Below are 16,429 nucleotides of genomic sequence, written 5' to 3' on the forward strand. Positions count from 1 at the left end.
GAATTCATGTTTTCCGACTAATTTTCCGATCATTCCTATGGCAACTTTATGATATAGTCATCCGATTTTGATAAAATTTTATACGAAATTTAAAACGAAATTAAAAATGTTATTTCCAAGCGTAGGAGGTTATATGTAAAAAAAACACCGAAGATATAATTTTTAAATATTATTTTACCACTAATTTTTCGATTGTTCCTATGGGAGCTATATGATTATGTCTTCCGATTTAGATAAAGTTTAATTCGAAATTCAAAATGAATTTAAAAATGTTATAGTCAAGCTAAGAAAGGTATATGTTTAAAAACACCACATTTTTTTTTAATTTTTTCCCCGATAGTTCCTATGGGATCTTTAAGATGTAGTTGTCCGATCCGGCTGGTTCCGACTTATATACTACCTGCAAAAGAAAGAAGACTTTTGGGAAAGTTTCAGCCCGATAGCTTCAAAACTGAGAGACTAGGGTAGAACTGGACGGAAAGACGGAGGGACAGACGGACATGGCTAGACGCGTCCTGTGACGCTGATCAAAAATATATATACTTTATGGGGTCGGAAACGTCTCCTTCACTGCGTTGCAAACTTCTGACTGAAATTATTATACTCTGCAAGGGTATAAAAATTATACCTTCAATGTTTCTGAACATATAACCTCCTATGCTTGGAAATAACATTTTTTATTTGGTTTTGAATTTCGAATTAAATTTTATCAAAATCGGACGACTATATCATATAGCTGCCATAGGAACTATTGGATAATTGGTGGGAAATAATGTGGAACAAATTATAGCTTTGGGGCTTTTTGACATATTATCTTATATTATATGTCATTGGAACGAAGGGATAATTGGTGGGAAATACTATGAAACAAATTATAGCTTTGGGGCTTTTTAACATATTATCTTATAATATTGGAAATATTAATTTTTATATTTTAGTTAACTTCCTTTCTTGTTTTTGGTTATTTCCACTGGTATTCATTAATAAAATTAATTAGAAGGTGCCCCTAAAAGTACGCCCTAAACAGGCGTTAAAATGGGGTTGGCACTTTAATTAAATTCAAAGCGATCGACAAAAAATCTTAAAAAAGAAAGAAATAATCAATGATAGTTACACCATGTTTAATTTTTAAGGACTGCTCTTAGCTTCAGTAATATTAAAAAAAAAAAACACGGAAGAAAGTTATAGTCGAGTGCCTTGACTATCAAATACCCGTTACTCAGCTTGAAAGAGCAAAATAAAAATGGAGCTGTAGCAAAGGAATTTATTTAGGTATATGTTCTGTGATCGGCGAATAGTTTAAAGCGTTTTTTTTATTGAAATATGTCGATCGGACAATTATATTTCAGTTAAAATTTTTTTTCTATTATAATCTATCATAAAAACACAAGTTTTTGCGGATTGTGGGCATTAGAGTGGACGTGGCACCCCGCCGAAACAAACTTGCGCTGTGCAGGAAGCTGAGGAATCTGCATGTCGGATTATTCTAACTCTTATAACTTCCGAAATCTCAGCATTCGTACGGACAGACATGGCTAGATCGACTCGGCTTGTGATCCTGATCAAATATAAATATACTTTAAGGGGTTGGAAACGCTTTCTTCTGCCGAATCTATTGTACTCTTTTTCCCTACGAGCAACGAGTATAACAATTTTCATTTTTTCATTATTTCTTTGACCATTTCTTTGACAGGGATATGTTTGATTCGCCCGATTTTATCCGAAATTTTTAAAAATACAAATAATGATATTTCCAATGATATAATCGTCCGAATTGGATAAAATTAAATTCGAAATTCAGAACTAACTAAAAAATGTTAATTCAAAGTGTAGGAGGTTTTATGTGAATAATCTTCCGATTTTTCTTGTAGGAGCTTTAATATATATTTGACACTTATATACTACCTGCAAAAAGAAATGTATTACGCCCATTCCAACGCCCACAAACCGCCCAAAACTGTGGGGGCCACAGTTTTCATGGTAGAAAATTTTGTTTTTGCTAAAATTAATTTGTCTCATAAATACCTATTGATTTACCTTAAACAATTTTGACACGGACATTTTAACCCCACAACATTTCAACGCGTAAATCTGTCTGCCGTTGACATAACACATACTGAATTGCGGCTAGGTGGCGCTTTACAATATCGCTTTGCTGCTTTGCTCCATATCCTCTCCGTCCCTTAAGCTGAGCAACGGTTATCTGATAGACTATAGCGTTCTTCCTTGTTAGGTCTGAATTCAATAGTTTTTCTCCATATAGATGGACGAAGATTAAAATCTCTTTGAGTTTTTACAATATCTTACGAAACGTGGCTGTTGGATTTTAGTGTTATAATCATGGGTACAACTTGCGTTGTACGAAAAACGGTTGGCGCCACCTAGCTTATGGGAGTAGCTCTATTGGCCATGTAAGGCCTTTTTATAACCTTTACATAGCCGATATAGCCGTGTTCGTCTGTACGTCCTTCCGCCTGTCCGCTTCTACTTAAAGTAGTCCCTTAGTTTCAAAGCTAAAGAGATGAAACATTATCAAAAGAGGTATATGTAAATATATTACTGTTAGTATAGAAGTCGGAATGAGCCTGATCAGAAAAATATTTCCAATAGCCGAACAATCTACCACAACTCTAGGTTTTATAGTTTGCAAGATCTCAGCGTTCAAACATTGCTAGGTCGAGTAGGCTAGTGGTCTTAAAAAATATGTACAATTTATGGGGTCGGACGCGCTTTCTTGTGACATGTATGCACTTTCTGAAGAATCTAGTATACCCTTTTACTTTTAAAGTAACGGTTAGTGATAACTACTTTATCATAAAGCTGCTATAGAAATAATCGGATATTTTTATTCTTTAGCCCCCATACAAATAATCAAAATTATTAAAATGTTTTTTTTTTTTAAACTTCTAAGGCGGTATATTTTTTCATTTAATAACATCATTCCTTAAATATTTGAGAACTTCGAATAATATTTTAAAATCGGAGTGCTTTGTCATGTGCCTCTTAGGAACAAACAAATACTTATGTTAAAATAATACAATGACCGTTAAATTTTGTTTTAATTGTTAATTCACGAAAATATTGTGTTTGGTTTGTTTTTTGGTATGTCCTCTGGTATTTATTAATAAAATTAATTTGAAAATAACCTAAAAAATCCTTACAAATTTCATCGCTAGACAGTTTTTTGCGTTATGAGCGTTACAATGGGGGTGGCATTTTGAAAAAAACACAAAGCGACCAAAAAATATCCTAAAAAAAGAAAGTTAACTTCGGCAACCCGAAGATTGTATACCCTTGCAGTTATAAAATATTTTCAATATTTATTAAAAATTCCAAATTTGTGTAAGAATCTACTTTTTGAATTTTTTCTTCGTCTTGAAAATTTAAATATTTTGATGCAAAAAGTTTGTTTAAGCAAAAATAATAGTAACTGCAAAAAAATGTTTCAAAAATATATATTTTTTTATTTTGTATGGTTTTTTACTTAGAAATACGAATTTAAGCCATATTTTCCTGTTTTCCATACAAATTTTTTTCGACATTGTCTTTTCTACTGTGTGTTTTCTGGGTGTTCTGGTTTAGATTTAAAAGCTATGTACTTATGCAGCACAAACATGTTACGCGAGATGCCGTAAACTGTGGTACTTACAGTTTATACGCATTAAATAAAATGTATTGATTTAGAAAATATCTATCGATTGGCACAACAAAATGTAAATATTCTTGAATTCTCTGGAAAACACTATTTTGAAATGTGAAATACCTAGACTTAAAAAAATTGATGATGTTCCTACGCATCAAATGAGAGCGACCGCGAAGCATGTATTCTTGTGAAATTTTTAAGGATTGGTGCTAACTACATTGATATTAAAAATAATTATTTCATTCTTTTTTTCAGCCCATTTTTTTGTAAATCTATATGTTAAAGTTGTCCGATTTTTGTTAAATTGAATTCGAAATTCTTAAAAATATAAAAAATTATATTATAAGATAATATATCAAACCTTTAATTTGTTTTATATTATTTCCCCACCAATTATTCCTATGACAGCTATATTATATAGTCGTCCGACTTTATTAAAATTTAATTCATAAAAATTCATGTAATTCATAAAAAATGTTTTTTCCAAGTTTAGAAAGTTATATGTCATAAAGCACCAAGACTATAATTTGTTTTATATTATTTTTCACCTATTTTCCGATAGTTCCTTTGACAGATATATGGTATTATCGTCAGATTTGAGAAAATTTAATTAAAAAGATGTATAAGAATATATAAACTTTATGCGGTCTGAAAGGTGTAACAGGTATAAGAAAGTGTTTCCGACCCCATAAAGTACATATATACTTAATCAGAATCACTAGCCTATTCTATATAAAACTATAATACAAGAATATTTGGACTTGTCATGCAGATTCCTGGGCTTTCTGCACGGCGCAAGTTTGTTTCAGCCACGCCCACTCTAACTACCACATTCCGAGAAAATCTGTAGCACCTACAGTTTTTATAATAAAAAAAAATGTAACTGAAATGTATTTGTCCCATTAATACCTATCGATTGACCTTTAAAAAGTTTGACACGCCCACCCTAACGCCCACAAACGTCTAAAAGGCTTAAATATTTTGGGGATATTTCGCAACACATAAAAGCTTTCCTGTTTGACAATGATAGTTGTAAATCATAAAATGTATTTTGTTATTTGTTATTCGGAAACCGGTGCTGATCTTATTTGAATACAAAGAAGAGAGTGGTTTACAGAGTTAAAGGCATAACTAAAATGTGTATACATAGTATAACGTCTGTCTGCATTTTTTTTTGTCAAATTCATCTATGACAGCAAATGTGAGTTCAAGCAGAATAGGTCGATCCTCGCTTAACAAACCTATGCTAACACGTTGATATCAGAAAGGGACACAAATGTTGCAAGGTAATAATGCGTTAATGTTTTAGGAATTGCAGACAATTTAGACATGGACATCCACCTTTTCACCCTTTTTGTGGGGTGGAATAATAAAATAGCCTATACAGATAATACGAAAAACCTTTGATTAAAAAGTTATCGAATGGGTTTACAAATGGTTTGGGCACAAAACTGTTCGGATACCCAACATTCAAATCGATGACAACACCTGAAGGGTGTGAGTCGGTCAAAAAACTTAACTTATGCCTACATTCTCTTTCCAATACTTCAAAAAACATTATTCCACTGGGTCATGCTAGGTCGATGTCAACAAGAGCAGCAGCAAGTTGGGACCACTTGCACAAGCTTTGGAATCCGTCGAAGTCTCACCTAAGAGTCTACATCCGCAGCACCGAATCTGTGAGGTCCTCTATACAAACACTACAATTCAGGACTTCCACGGTCGCTTTGTAGTCAACTTTCACTTTAAGGATGATCCCTCTACGCAATGTAACAACCAATTTTGAAATTTCCTGAGTTAAGATTCCAATATGTCATGCAGGAATATAAGGCGCTAGCTCACATGTATATACCCCACAACAGCGTTTTGAAATCATCGAGCAAGTCTACCATATTGCGAGTGGTCTTCGACGTCTCGTGCACAACAACTTCGCAACTGTCACTTATTGACCTGCTTGTGTGTCACGCTGTGAAAACGGATCTTTGTCTACAGAATTAAACGGATTTTGTTATTTGCTATACGGAAACCTGAGCTGTGCTAATTTGAATAAAATGAGAGAGTGGAGAAGAGTTAAAGGCTTTACTAAAATCTGTTTATATAGTATAACTTCTGTCTGAAATTCTTTGTCAAGTCCATTTATTACTGCATATGTTACTTCGAGCAGAATAGTGGATGTTGATCTTCGCTTATTAAACCTGACACGTTGATATCAGAGAGGCACACAAATGTTGCAAATGAGAGGTAATAATGCGTTAATATTTAGGAATTGCAGAATGTTCAGGTCTGAACATCTACCTTTTTGTGGAGTGGAATTATAAAATAATCTTTCCAGATAGTAGAAAAAACCGATGATGAAAAAGTTAACGAATGCGTTTACAAATGATTCGAGAACAAAACTCAAGCACACAAGTACGGATTCTAACTGCCCTAGGAGAATATGTTGATGTTATAATTTACATCACTTATGAGAGAACTTTCAGTAATTACAGAATATCATTATTCATTCATTATATAGAAGTTATAAGTAGTTTGGAAGAATTAAGCCAAAAATCGAGATTTTGGGATCTGTAGACGCCTCAATAGAGTTTAACTGTACCGATGATAGCGATGCTAAAGATGCTTATAAGCTGCCTCGGATCTTATCCACATACTTTAGCGATATCCCCTATAATTACCCTTCAGTTCCGAAAAAAACTTGTGAATCACCTTGTGAATAACGAGTGACATTTCATTTTGCACGAGTGAAGAAAAAGACTATTATAGAGAAGTGTATGGAATTTTTAACAAGTGAAAATTCAAATGAACATTTTCGAAGTCACTCAAGATTTTACTTGTTCCTTTTCCCTTATTTGTTTTATGGCCTGTCACAAGTGATACGTCCCAAGTGAAATCATCGACTTTCTTAAAGATTTGCTCGGATGCTTCGAATCCCTGTCCAAAGCTACTGAAAAAAACAATATACTTTTATATTTACGTTTCGGAACTGTTTAAAACCCTTTGCGGGTTTTTTATTGACACAAAACATTTCATGCCGCCACCTTCGGGTAACGGAACCAGAATTTTCAAGGTTGTGTAAAATCTTTGAAGATCTGGCATTCTTTGTTGGTTTTTTTTGTCAGATAGGAGGAAAGCGTATAAGCGTGTTTGGTAGCCAGAATTGTTACCAACAGACATGTGAACAAATAATGCATCATTTCGAACAAAAGCGTAAAATTGTTGCCGATTGGTGTTTATTTAACAACGTCAATGAAATGATCCGCGACAAAAAAATTCCGTACACTGCATTCAACGCAATTGCCGCATTAGCTTTGCAGAAGCTTCAGCCGTTTTTGAAAGACATCCTTTAAATTGCCGAAGTTTTCGAACTTTTATACCCACAAAAGAAAAATAAGCAAAAACCGATTTTTTTCCTTTTTTTCTTGCTGCGTCTGTGGTTACTCACATACCAGCGAATATTTTTGGGAGTCAATTTGCCACAAATGTGTCAGAAAGGGACATATAGCTGTCGTTTGCTTATCCAAGCAGAGCAAAGCCAAAAAAAGAAAAAGAAAAATGTATAACCGATTCAAACTACTAACAATGTTTTCAGCTTGATAAAGATTGAAGGAAACAAAACTTGTACAATCGTAACTTTTCGGTACATACAACAATATTAATAGCCCGAGGCTGCAGAGGAGTGGTCGATTCTTGTACGCATTTGGCAACAAAAACTTTGTTTACTGGGTGAGTTACAGACTGTAACGTAGTTAATTGTGGACTACTTAAAAACTTTAGGGCAAGCATTGTATTTTTTCCGATTTAAAAAGTTAAAAAAAAGAAGCACGAGAATCAGCATTTCAGCGTCACTTTGAACATCTTCATAGTGGCATAGTGGGTTGTGGAAACTTACTCGACGACATAATTATTTCGGTTTCTATAGTTAATCGACACTTACACAGACTCGAATAATTATTTTGCATTTTACTTGCGAATGGCATAAATTCTTTTTTACAAAAATCGGACGACTATATCAAATAGCTGCCATAGGAAACAAATTGTAGCATCCGAGTTTTTTTGACATATTAACTTATACTTTTCGGAATATCATTTGTTACATTTTTAAGAATTTCGAAAAAAATTTAAGAACAATCAGACGACGCTAGTTATCGAAGAAACTGTCAGAGAAATAATGATATAACTATTTTTAAACAACATTTGGTTGCTTGTTTTTTTTTTTTTGTAGCTGTTACTAACATTGTTTATTTGTTATAACTGCAGGGTATACAAACTTCGGTTTGGCGATTTCTTCGAAATTTCTATTTTTTATCAAAGAAACTGTCAAAGAAATAATGATATAACTATTTTTAAACAACATTTGGTTGCTTGTTTTTTTTTTGTAGCTGTTACTAACATTGATTATTTGTTATAACTGCATGGTATACAAACTTCGGTTTGGTGATTTCTTCGAAATTTTTATTTTACTATTTTATGATCAGACCATCAAAGAAAATTCTCAATTCTGCGGCTATATATAGTAGTCTACGAGTAACGGGTATAATAATAACACAATAACACAATAATGACAAATTATTTGCAATTTATTTACGACGTTATTCATCAGCATTTTGACAGCCAATCTTGTTCCACTGCATAGTCGAGGTTAATTAATATTAGGCAGCATGATGACAACTGATACTATTTTTAATGGCAAATTGTAAGGTGGTTATCCATTAATGTAATGAATACGGTCCAGGTGTCCATTGCAATTTTATTATTGCCAATGTCTAAAAACGGCTTCGCAAAAATATTTGCAGTTTCATCATGTTGCAAAAACTCTCGCATGTTGTTAAAAAGAGTGTCTTTACGTACTGCCACAAATTCGATGATTTTAGACATGCATTTAGTGTATCAGAAACGGTTGTTTGGGAAATAACTGAAAGAGTCCGACGAAAATCACCTGACAACAGAATCATGGTCCCTGTACGTCGGGGGGTAGCGGGGTCTGCTGGCGACGCTGGTAGTGGAAGCGTCTGGAGGCGGCGGCTGGAAACGGCGGCGGCGGGAATTTGCGTCGTCGTGGCCGGCTGCTCCGCTGGGCTTCCCCTCACCCACGTTGGTCGTCGGCAGACGAAACGCGGCGGCCATGGATGCGTCCATTGAGCTCTTCGGTGTGCAAGAATCGATAAGTGCGGCGATAAGAGCTACTGATACTATACGCATTAGTGACAGACACTTTAACGGTTTGCTGAAAATTTTGAGAAAGCACGGGAGAAGCGCCGACGAAAGTCTCTCTATAAATTAATACATTTTTCAGTCGTTAAGTCGGATATGGGCTCTAGATGGATGGCCTTTGTAAAAAAAAAAACGAAAACCAACACATACCCTTTTGTAATGAGAAAAGCTCTTCCAGTATAATTTTTTAATTTCTTTTGAATGTACGGGAGAACCTATCATCATCTGGACTTGCACTCTCTTTTTGTGGATAACGCAGACCTTGCAGGAGTTAGCTACTGCCTTTACCTAGTTCCCAATTCTCGGAACTCAGTATCTGAACCGGGTCAGACGCAACACTAGCTGATTACCGCCATCTAATGAGATTGAACTTGGCGCGGGCACAGGACGCTTCTGACTCATCAGCGGTATTATTTAAGAAAATATCTGCGCAGAGTGGAAATGGTCATGAGCTGTTCCGCGGCGGCAATGTCCTGGGCCTTATGACGAACACCGGACAGCGGTGATTGCTTACGACATCGCTGGATGAACCGATGGACATGCGAGAGGACCCGAAAGGCTAAATTTGGAAAGCGATCTAGGAAATCTTCTGTCGGCATAGACGCCACGTGGGCTTTGACGGCACGCTTTTCAATCTCGGTCACTGGCAGATCGGTTTCCTGGGTGGGCCAATGATCGCGTGGCCGTTGCAGCCCAATGGATTGCTGCCACCAAAGCGGGTTATCAACTAGCTCCTGAAGGGGAACTCCTCGACTAGCCAAATTAACTGGATTATGTTCGGATTGAACGTGTGGCCACCCTGTTGGCAACGAACGTTGTTTATTGACACGCTGGTTTGGATAACCAAGCTAGCACGATGGTGGAATCGGTCCAAAAATGGAGTTTTGAAGTCAGCCTCAGCATGTTGGGATGGATAGATTCCGGATTCTCGGACAAAAAGAGAGTGCGACATATTTCCAAGGGACTCCGTTTTGACACATAAATCGCAACTCCGTATGCTTTTTGCGAGGCGTCACAGAATCCGTGATGCTCTATCTTCCATCCGCCATCTTGGTATTCTGACCTGGCCTGGGACAGAATAGCTCTGGAGGAAGCTGTTCTACCTGCGGCACAGCTCAGTTGGAAATTTGTCGTCCCAACCAAGATCTGGAAGTCAAATCTTTTCCATAAAGATGTTACAACACACAACAAATGGAGGGAGCCAGCATGCCGGATTAAAAGCTTGGCAATTTGAAAAAGGACTTGGCGTTTCGTGAGAAAAATTTCCGTTGCCAGATCTGAAGGGACGAGGAAGAACTCGTCGGACGTCGCTTTCCATTGTGCGCCGAGAGTCTTGGCTGTGCTCTTAGTGTCGAACTCGAGGAAGTTTGTTGTCAGAAGATTACCGCTTTTGATATGAGCTAATCTTTCTTTGTGGTTGAAGTCCATTTTCTCAATGGAAAAGGCGATGGGGAGGAGTTACTTCTGTGTAGTAAGGTGTGATGACGGCCGCTGTACGTAAAGCAACTATGAGCGCTTTCGCAATCACGCAGATGATGCCCTCGTGCGAAGCAGTTCAAACAGCTGCTTACTCTTTATAAATGCCAACCGCTCATCGAGCGGTATCTGGAGAGATGATGTGCGGACCGGATGATTTTCCTTCTTATAAGGGTCACATCCTTTGGGCGTAGGAGTAACCCTTGTCTTGTAAGAATTTATTCTTCGAGGCTCTGCGGCGGGAACGGATGTCTTAGACAGAGATTGAATCGTCGATGGCTTCTAAGGTTCAATGACGAGGAATGCGTTTAGTTCCTCCCACGTCGGGATCTCAGCCTTATGGTGCAGGGACTGTTCCCATAAGCATAGCGTGAGCTTAGGAAGTTTGAACGACCATATGTACACTAAGAGGCGATCTTAATTTTCGGTTTGAGTACCGGTCATTTCTAACGCCGTTAGGCACCCCTGTAATCAGATTCCTGATTGACGGAATCCACATTGAAAAGAATTTATAATAAGCTATTGGTTTGTTTTCGAAACGCTTAGTTAGGTTAGCCCAGGCTGAGCGAAAGCCACCTTAGTAAATGGGGAGTTCGAAACTATAATATGTGCATCGCCGCTTGTTTTAGAATTCAGGTGAAAGAGTTTTTCGACTGGCGTCAGCTTTGGATTATTTTTAAAAATGACCGTAAATAGATCCCTAATGGTCGGCCACCGCAGATAATCTCCTATGAAAACCTCAGTATCGCAAGGAGACAGCCGTGGGATCAGCTTCTTCAGGAGCTTGAGCTAAACGGAACAGCAAAAGCCGTATTCAGCTTTGAGAATTGGCAAGCTATCAGCTGCACTGTCTCCGGCTTCTCCTATGCACCCGGTGCAATCGTCGTACTCCGTCGTCCCACGACGCTCTTACTTCTCCGCTGCGGATGTTAAGCATCAAAAGCTCAATAAAATTGTGTAGAGTATTTTGGGAAGCTGTTAATGCCATTTTAACGGTTGCGCGTGTGACCTTTTTTCGGGGAGTCAAGGTGTTGGGGGTTATTTCGGGAGTGGGACTATTGCAGGTAGACAACTTGTTGTTATCACTTCCAACGGATATGCCAAAAAACGGTCCTTTTTTGGGTCAAAATCTGCACGCTTTTGTTTATGTAGAAAAAACTAGGAAATCTGCTCCACTTCTGGAAAGTTGGAACGAGGCCCGAGTTTAGAATTTTATTATTTTACTGCTGCCATTACTTTTCCTGGGAAAGAATTTAAGGGGAAAAATACCAGATATTTATTTTTATGTATTATAGTCCCCGAAGGAATTATAGTGGATTTTGTCTTAATTAACCAATGAGGAATAGGAAAATATACCAAATAAATACCAATCAGCTGTGGAGCGAAGGATGTTATATATTTTTATTTAATATTCAGGTAAAGGAAAGTTACAAAAAATAAACCAATCAGCTATTGATCGGAAGATGCTTATTATTTATTTCATTTACAACTAAAATTCCAAAAATATACCAATCAGCTGTTGATCGGAAGATGCTATTTATTTAATTTATTTAGTACCACTGGAGTTCTAAGAGTTTTTTTTTATTTTAATTTACGTGAAGGAAAAAATACCAAAAATATACCAATCAGCTGTTAATCGGAAGATGCTATTTATTTATTTTATTTAGTTCCACTGGATCTCTGAGAGCTTTTGCTTCTGCCTAATTCGTTAATTATATAAATAAAAAAAACACTGACCAAAAAAAGTTTATCGCTTCGGTTTGTTTTATTTTATTTCAATTACTTTAACCGGATGGCCAACGGAAAACTTTAATTGGGGGGAAAAAGCTGATCGGAATTTAAATATGTGTTATATGTGGTAGGTATGTGTATGTGTGTATGTAGATATATAAAATATATGGATGTGAGGATGTTGATATATGATGTATGTATGATGTGTAGATGTTGATGTAGGTGTATGTATGTGTGTATGTATATTTATGATAAGCATGGATGTTGATGTAGGTATATTTGTTTATTTATAATACTAATAAATGACGGCGGTATGTGTTGTGTTGGACATTTTCGATTTTTTTTGTAAGTGGACTGTATTTGGAAAATTGAAAAAATCTTTGCAAGTATTTTTGCGGCTGCGGATATACAGTGAGAAATTTTTGGAAGGTTTTGGCGCCCTGAATTGACTGAATATTACAAATTTCTCACTGAATGCTTGGGCCATATTTGCACAATATTGAAAATTTTAGCTTGGAATTTTTTTCGATTTATATAAGTGCATGTACGGTCAAATGCAATAAAAAGGCGTCGGAAAATAGGCTACATGGCCGCCATACGAAAAGGAAAATAAAAGAAAAATGGCCTTTGTCGAATTTAATCGGACACTGATTTTAGACAAATCGTACAGAAAGTCAAACGAATTATTTTTTCGAGTGGCTGACTGCAAACCGTCAACTAATACAATGAATAGTTTTACTTATCTTGTTTCGAGATCGGTTGGAATGGATCAAAATGTACTCCGGGGGGTAGCGGGGTCTGCTGGCGACGCTGGTTGTGGTGGCGTCTGGAGGCGGCTGGTAGGCAGGAGTGTCCCATTAAAAATATTTTGGTTGTCACGAAAATCATTCAAAGTTCCGTCCAGTGGACCGCTGAGATCTCTGAACCTATAAAAGCTAAAACAGTCATGCAGATTCCTGGGCTCCCTGCGCAGCGCAAGTTTGTTTCAGCGGGGTGCCACGCCTACTCTAACGCCCACAATCCGGCGTCTCTGGGGATGCGACTTATCAATAAGAGTAAACGTGGTGCTAAAACGTTCCATGGTTAATCGAATTAATTGCTCTGATGGACGATTTCATCGACGATAAAATGGACGTAGTGCGCAATACGTATTCGGCACTGAACCATTACTTTCGAAATAAAATTGCACTATTTGCAAGCGTTGTTCAGGCGTGAGTCTATTCATGGTGAATTGACAAACCAAACTGAGAATAAATCACTTGACAGCTGTTTAATCGGTCGCCATCTTGAACAGTGATACCAACCTAAAGTTCTATACCTCTAAAAAAAAAAAAAATCTTAAAAGATGAAATTGATTCTGCAGATCTTTTAAACCGCCTAACATTCAATGCTCCTGTTAGACTAACACGAAGTAATTATCCACTACATTTGCCACGATGTACATCAAATTTTTGTCTGGACGAGCCCTTTTGCTTTCTATGTGATAACTAATGCATTTAATTTGCATTTCAACTTCTATCCCGGTATTTATTGCCTTTTATTTTCATTTGTGTCCCGTCTATATCTGTTCCTCGCGAACTCGCATTTTGTGCTCAAATTAATAATAGGGCCTCGCGCGTAACAAGCACGTGCTTGGTGTCTTTGGGCCACTTGTTTGTACTTTTCGAAATGCCTCAACGCCCATCATATATATATAACTCTCTACTGTGACATTACTACACAGGTACCGAGAAAGGCGAGTGGCCATCGGCGGAGACATTATGGAAATGTTTCGCTCAGATGATCAAAGGTATTAACGAATCATATTTATAGAACCAGAAACGCAAAAACGGGAGAACTGCGTTATGCAAGTAATGACCTTCGGCGCAAGTTGTGCGCAATTGCCAGTGCCAGTGATTTCGAGAAGCAGTATCCGAGAGCCGTGAAGTGCATTCTTGTAGGCGAAATGCTGCATAATGTTGCCCAGAAGAAGATGCAATTAACTTAACCAGAACCGTGCACCATTTACATTTTCAAGCGAAATTCCAGGGACGCAACTAGGTTTCCAAATTCCGAACAATCCTGGAGGCACTAGGACTAGAGAAGGGTGTGATGGTACAACTGGACTAGAACGCTGACAAGTGTGGCATGTGGTGGGATACAAAGGAAGATATGATCAGGTATCGCGTATCGCCACGATACAAGCAAGGGTAAGTACTGCAAGGGAAACGCCATCCCACTAAGCGGGAATTTCTAAGCATGATGATGGGCATATACGATCCGCTTGGCATCATTTCATTCTTCGTTATGTACGCCAAAACCATGTTTCAGGAGATTTGGCGGTCTGGATGTCAGTGGGACAACCCTATAATGGATGCAGATGGCTTCATCACATTCTCAATATCGAGGAATTGTGCATCCCCGGGTGCTATATGCCTAAACAGCTGTCGGGGCAGCAGGTGGAGATGCACAACTTTGTAGATGACAACGAAAGAGGATTCGCAGCCGTGTTTTACTTACGAATTAAATATAGGCACGCTATCCACTGCTGCGTGCTGGGCAGCAAAAGCCGCTTAGGCTTGTATCTATCCTACGTCTGGAACTCATGGGTGGTACTTTTAGTACCAGGCTGGCAAATGAAGTGGAAATGTCACTTACCATGCAGATTTGCAAACGGACATTCATTCGAGTGTTGAGCTGGCTGCGCTCGGATCAGAGGAATTAAAATCAATTTGTGACGGCGAAATATTAGATACCACAAAGCAGGAGGATTGGCGCTGGGTTCAAACTTCCCAAAATGTAGCAGACGAAGCTACAAAGTGGACCCGGACACCTGAGTTCAGCAGCGGAAGCCGTTGGCTAAATGGGCCAAAATTCCTATGGCAGGAATCAGAACGCTGGCGAACTGAATCAGATGAACAAAAACCGATGAAACTGATGCTGAACTAAAGGTGCAGTTCATTGGAGTATGCGCCTGGAACGAAAGCATGAGGCATGCACAGCTTATCGACCCGTTGAGATTCTCTTCTTGATCCAGACTGCTGCGGAGTATGGCGAAAGTGATCTGGAGTCTACGACGCTGGAAAGCGAAAGTGCTGACAGCCAAACAAGTAGAAGACTCGACTACCCAATAAAATCTTTAAATGGCAGAAAGTCTCCTATGGTCAGATGCGCAGGCCGAGCACTACCAGGATGAGCTGGCATTGTTCTTTGTACAATTTGGGTCCTTACCTCGACAGTAACGGTGTGTTACGACTTCAAGAGCGCACAAAGATGGGAAGCGGCAAGGACAGAGTGGTCCTTCCTAGCAGTAGTCCCATCACCGAGCTTATCATTGCGGAGCTACACGAAAAGCTTTTGCATGCCAACCACGAGACCCTGATCAACGAGCTACGACAGAGTTTCTGGATTCCCAAAATGAGGCCAACAGTTAGACGATACGTAGTATTGTTCACTTTCCTCTCTACGAGAGCCATACACTTGGAGGTAGCGTATTCCCTAACAGCCGACTGTTGTATTCTAGCAGTGCGCAACTTCATAGATCGGCGTGGTAAGCCCGTTTAACTGTGGAGCGACAACGGCCAACTTCCAAGGGGCTATTACCGAACACCGGAGGGCACTGGACGTGCTGAACAAGGATCAGCTGGAACGTGAGTTTACCGGCCCGAGATGAAGTGGTACGATCAGTGAGGGTGGCCCTGTACTCCATTCTATCAAGCGGACGACCCTCGGACGAGTGGCTTCGCGGGGCGCTAATGGAAGTAGAAATGATAGAGAACTCGCGGCTGCCCATCTACATCCCTGTAAAAGACAATGACAATGACAAGACAAAAGACATGAGGAGGGCTCACACCTAATCATTTCCTACTAGGGAGTTCAAGTGGAAGTATGCCGGCTACGAGTAAGGGGTATACAAATTATTTCATTATTTCTCTGACCGTTTCTAATGCCATATGTTAGAGTCGTCCGATTTGTATTAATTTTAATTCGAAATTCTTACAAATATAAAATAATCAAAAAACACCGAAGCTATGATTTATTTCATATTATTTTCCCACCCATTTTCGTCCGATTTTTATAAAATGAAATTCGAAATTTAAAACTAATTTAAAAATGTTGTTTCCAAGCGTAGAAAGTTGTATGTTAAAAACACCAAAGATATCATTTTTCATATTATAATCCCACAAATTTTCCGATTGTTCCTATGGAAGCTATATGATATAGCCGAAATTCATAACTAAATAAAAATGTTATTTTCAAGCTAGGAGGTTATATGTTTAAAAACATCAAAGATATAATTTTTTCATATTATCTTCCCACCAATTTTCCGATCGTTTGTATTGCAGCTATATGATAATAGTCGTCCGATTATGATAAAAATAAATTCAA

General features: G+C 38.0%; 2 protein-coding genes across 37 annotated transcripts in view; both read left to right on the top strand.

The window, feature by feature from the left end:
• Nucleotides 1–16,429, top strand: part of LOC108035858 (scavenger receptor class B member 1) — a 330,380-nt gene that overhangs the window by 3,490 nt on the left and 310,461 nt on the right. The window lies entirely within an intron of this gene.
• On the top strand, nt 13,239–16,063 carry LOC108027391 (uncharacterized). 3 transcript variants are annotated; one of them, XM_044091183.2, is made up of 3 exons: nt 13,239–14,250; nt 14,372–15,526; nt 15,582–16,063. In XM_044091183.2, the coding sequence occupies exons 2-3, from the start codon at nt 15,209–15,211 to the stop codon at nt 15,711–15,713; spliced, it is 450 nt and encodes a 149-aa protein (XP_043947118.1). In that variant the 5' UTR covers nt 13,239–14,250; nt 14,372–15,208; the 3' UTR covers nt 15,714–16,063. The 3 variants fall into 3 exon arrangements, with proteins under 3 accessions (XP_043947118.1, XP_050746292.1, XP_016954320.1); XM_050890335.1 differs by having other exon boundaries at nt 14,375–15,526; XM_017098831.3 differs by having other exon boundaries at nt 13,239–15,526.

The sequence above is a fragment of the Drosophila biarmipes genome, unplaced genomic scaffold (assembly GCF_025231255.1).
Source record: "Drosophila biarmipes strain raj3 unplaced genomic scaffold, RU_DBia_V1.1 ptg000019l, whole genome shotgun sequence".
In the NCBI taxonomy this organism is placed as follows: Eukaryota; Metazoa; Arthropoda; class Insecta; order Diptera; family Drosophilidae; genus Drosophila; species Drosophila biarmipes.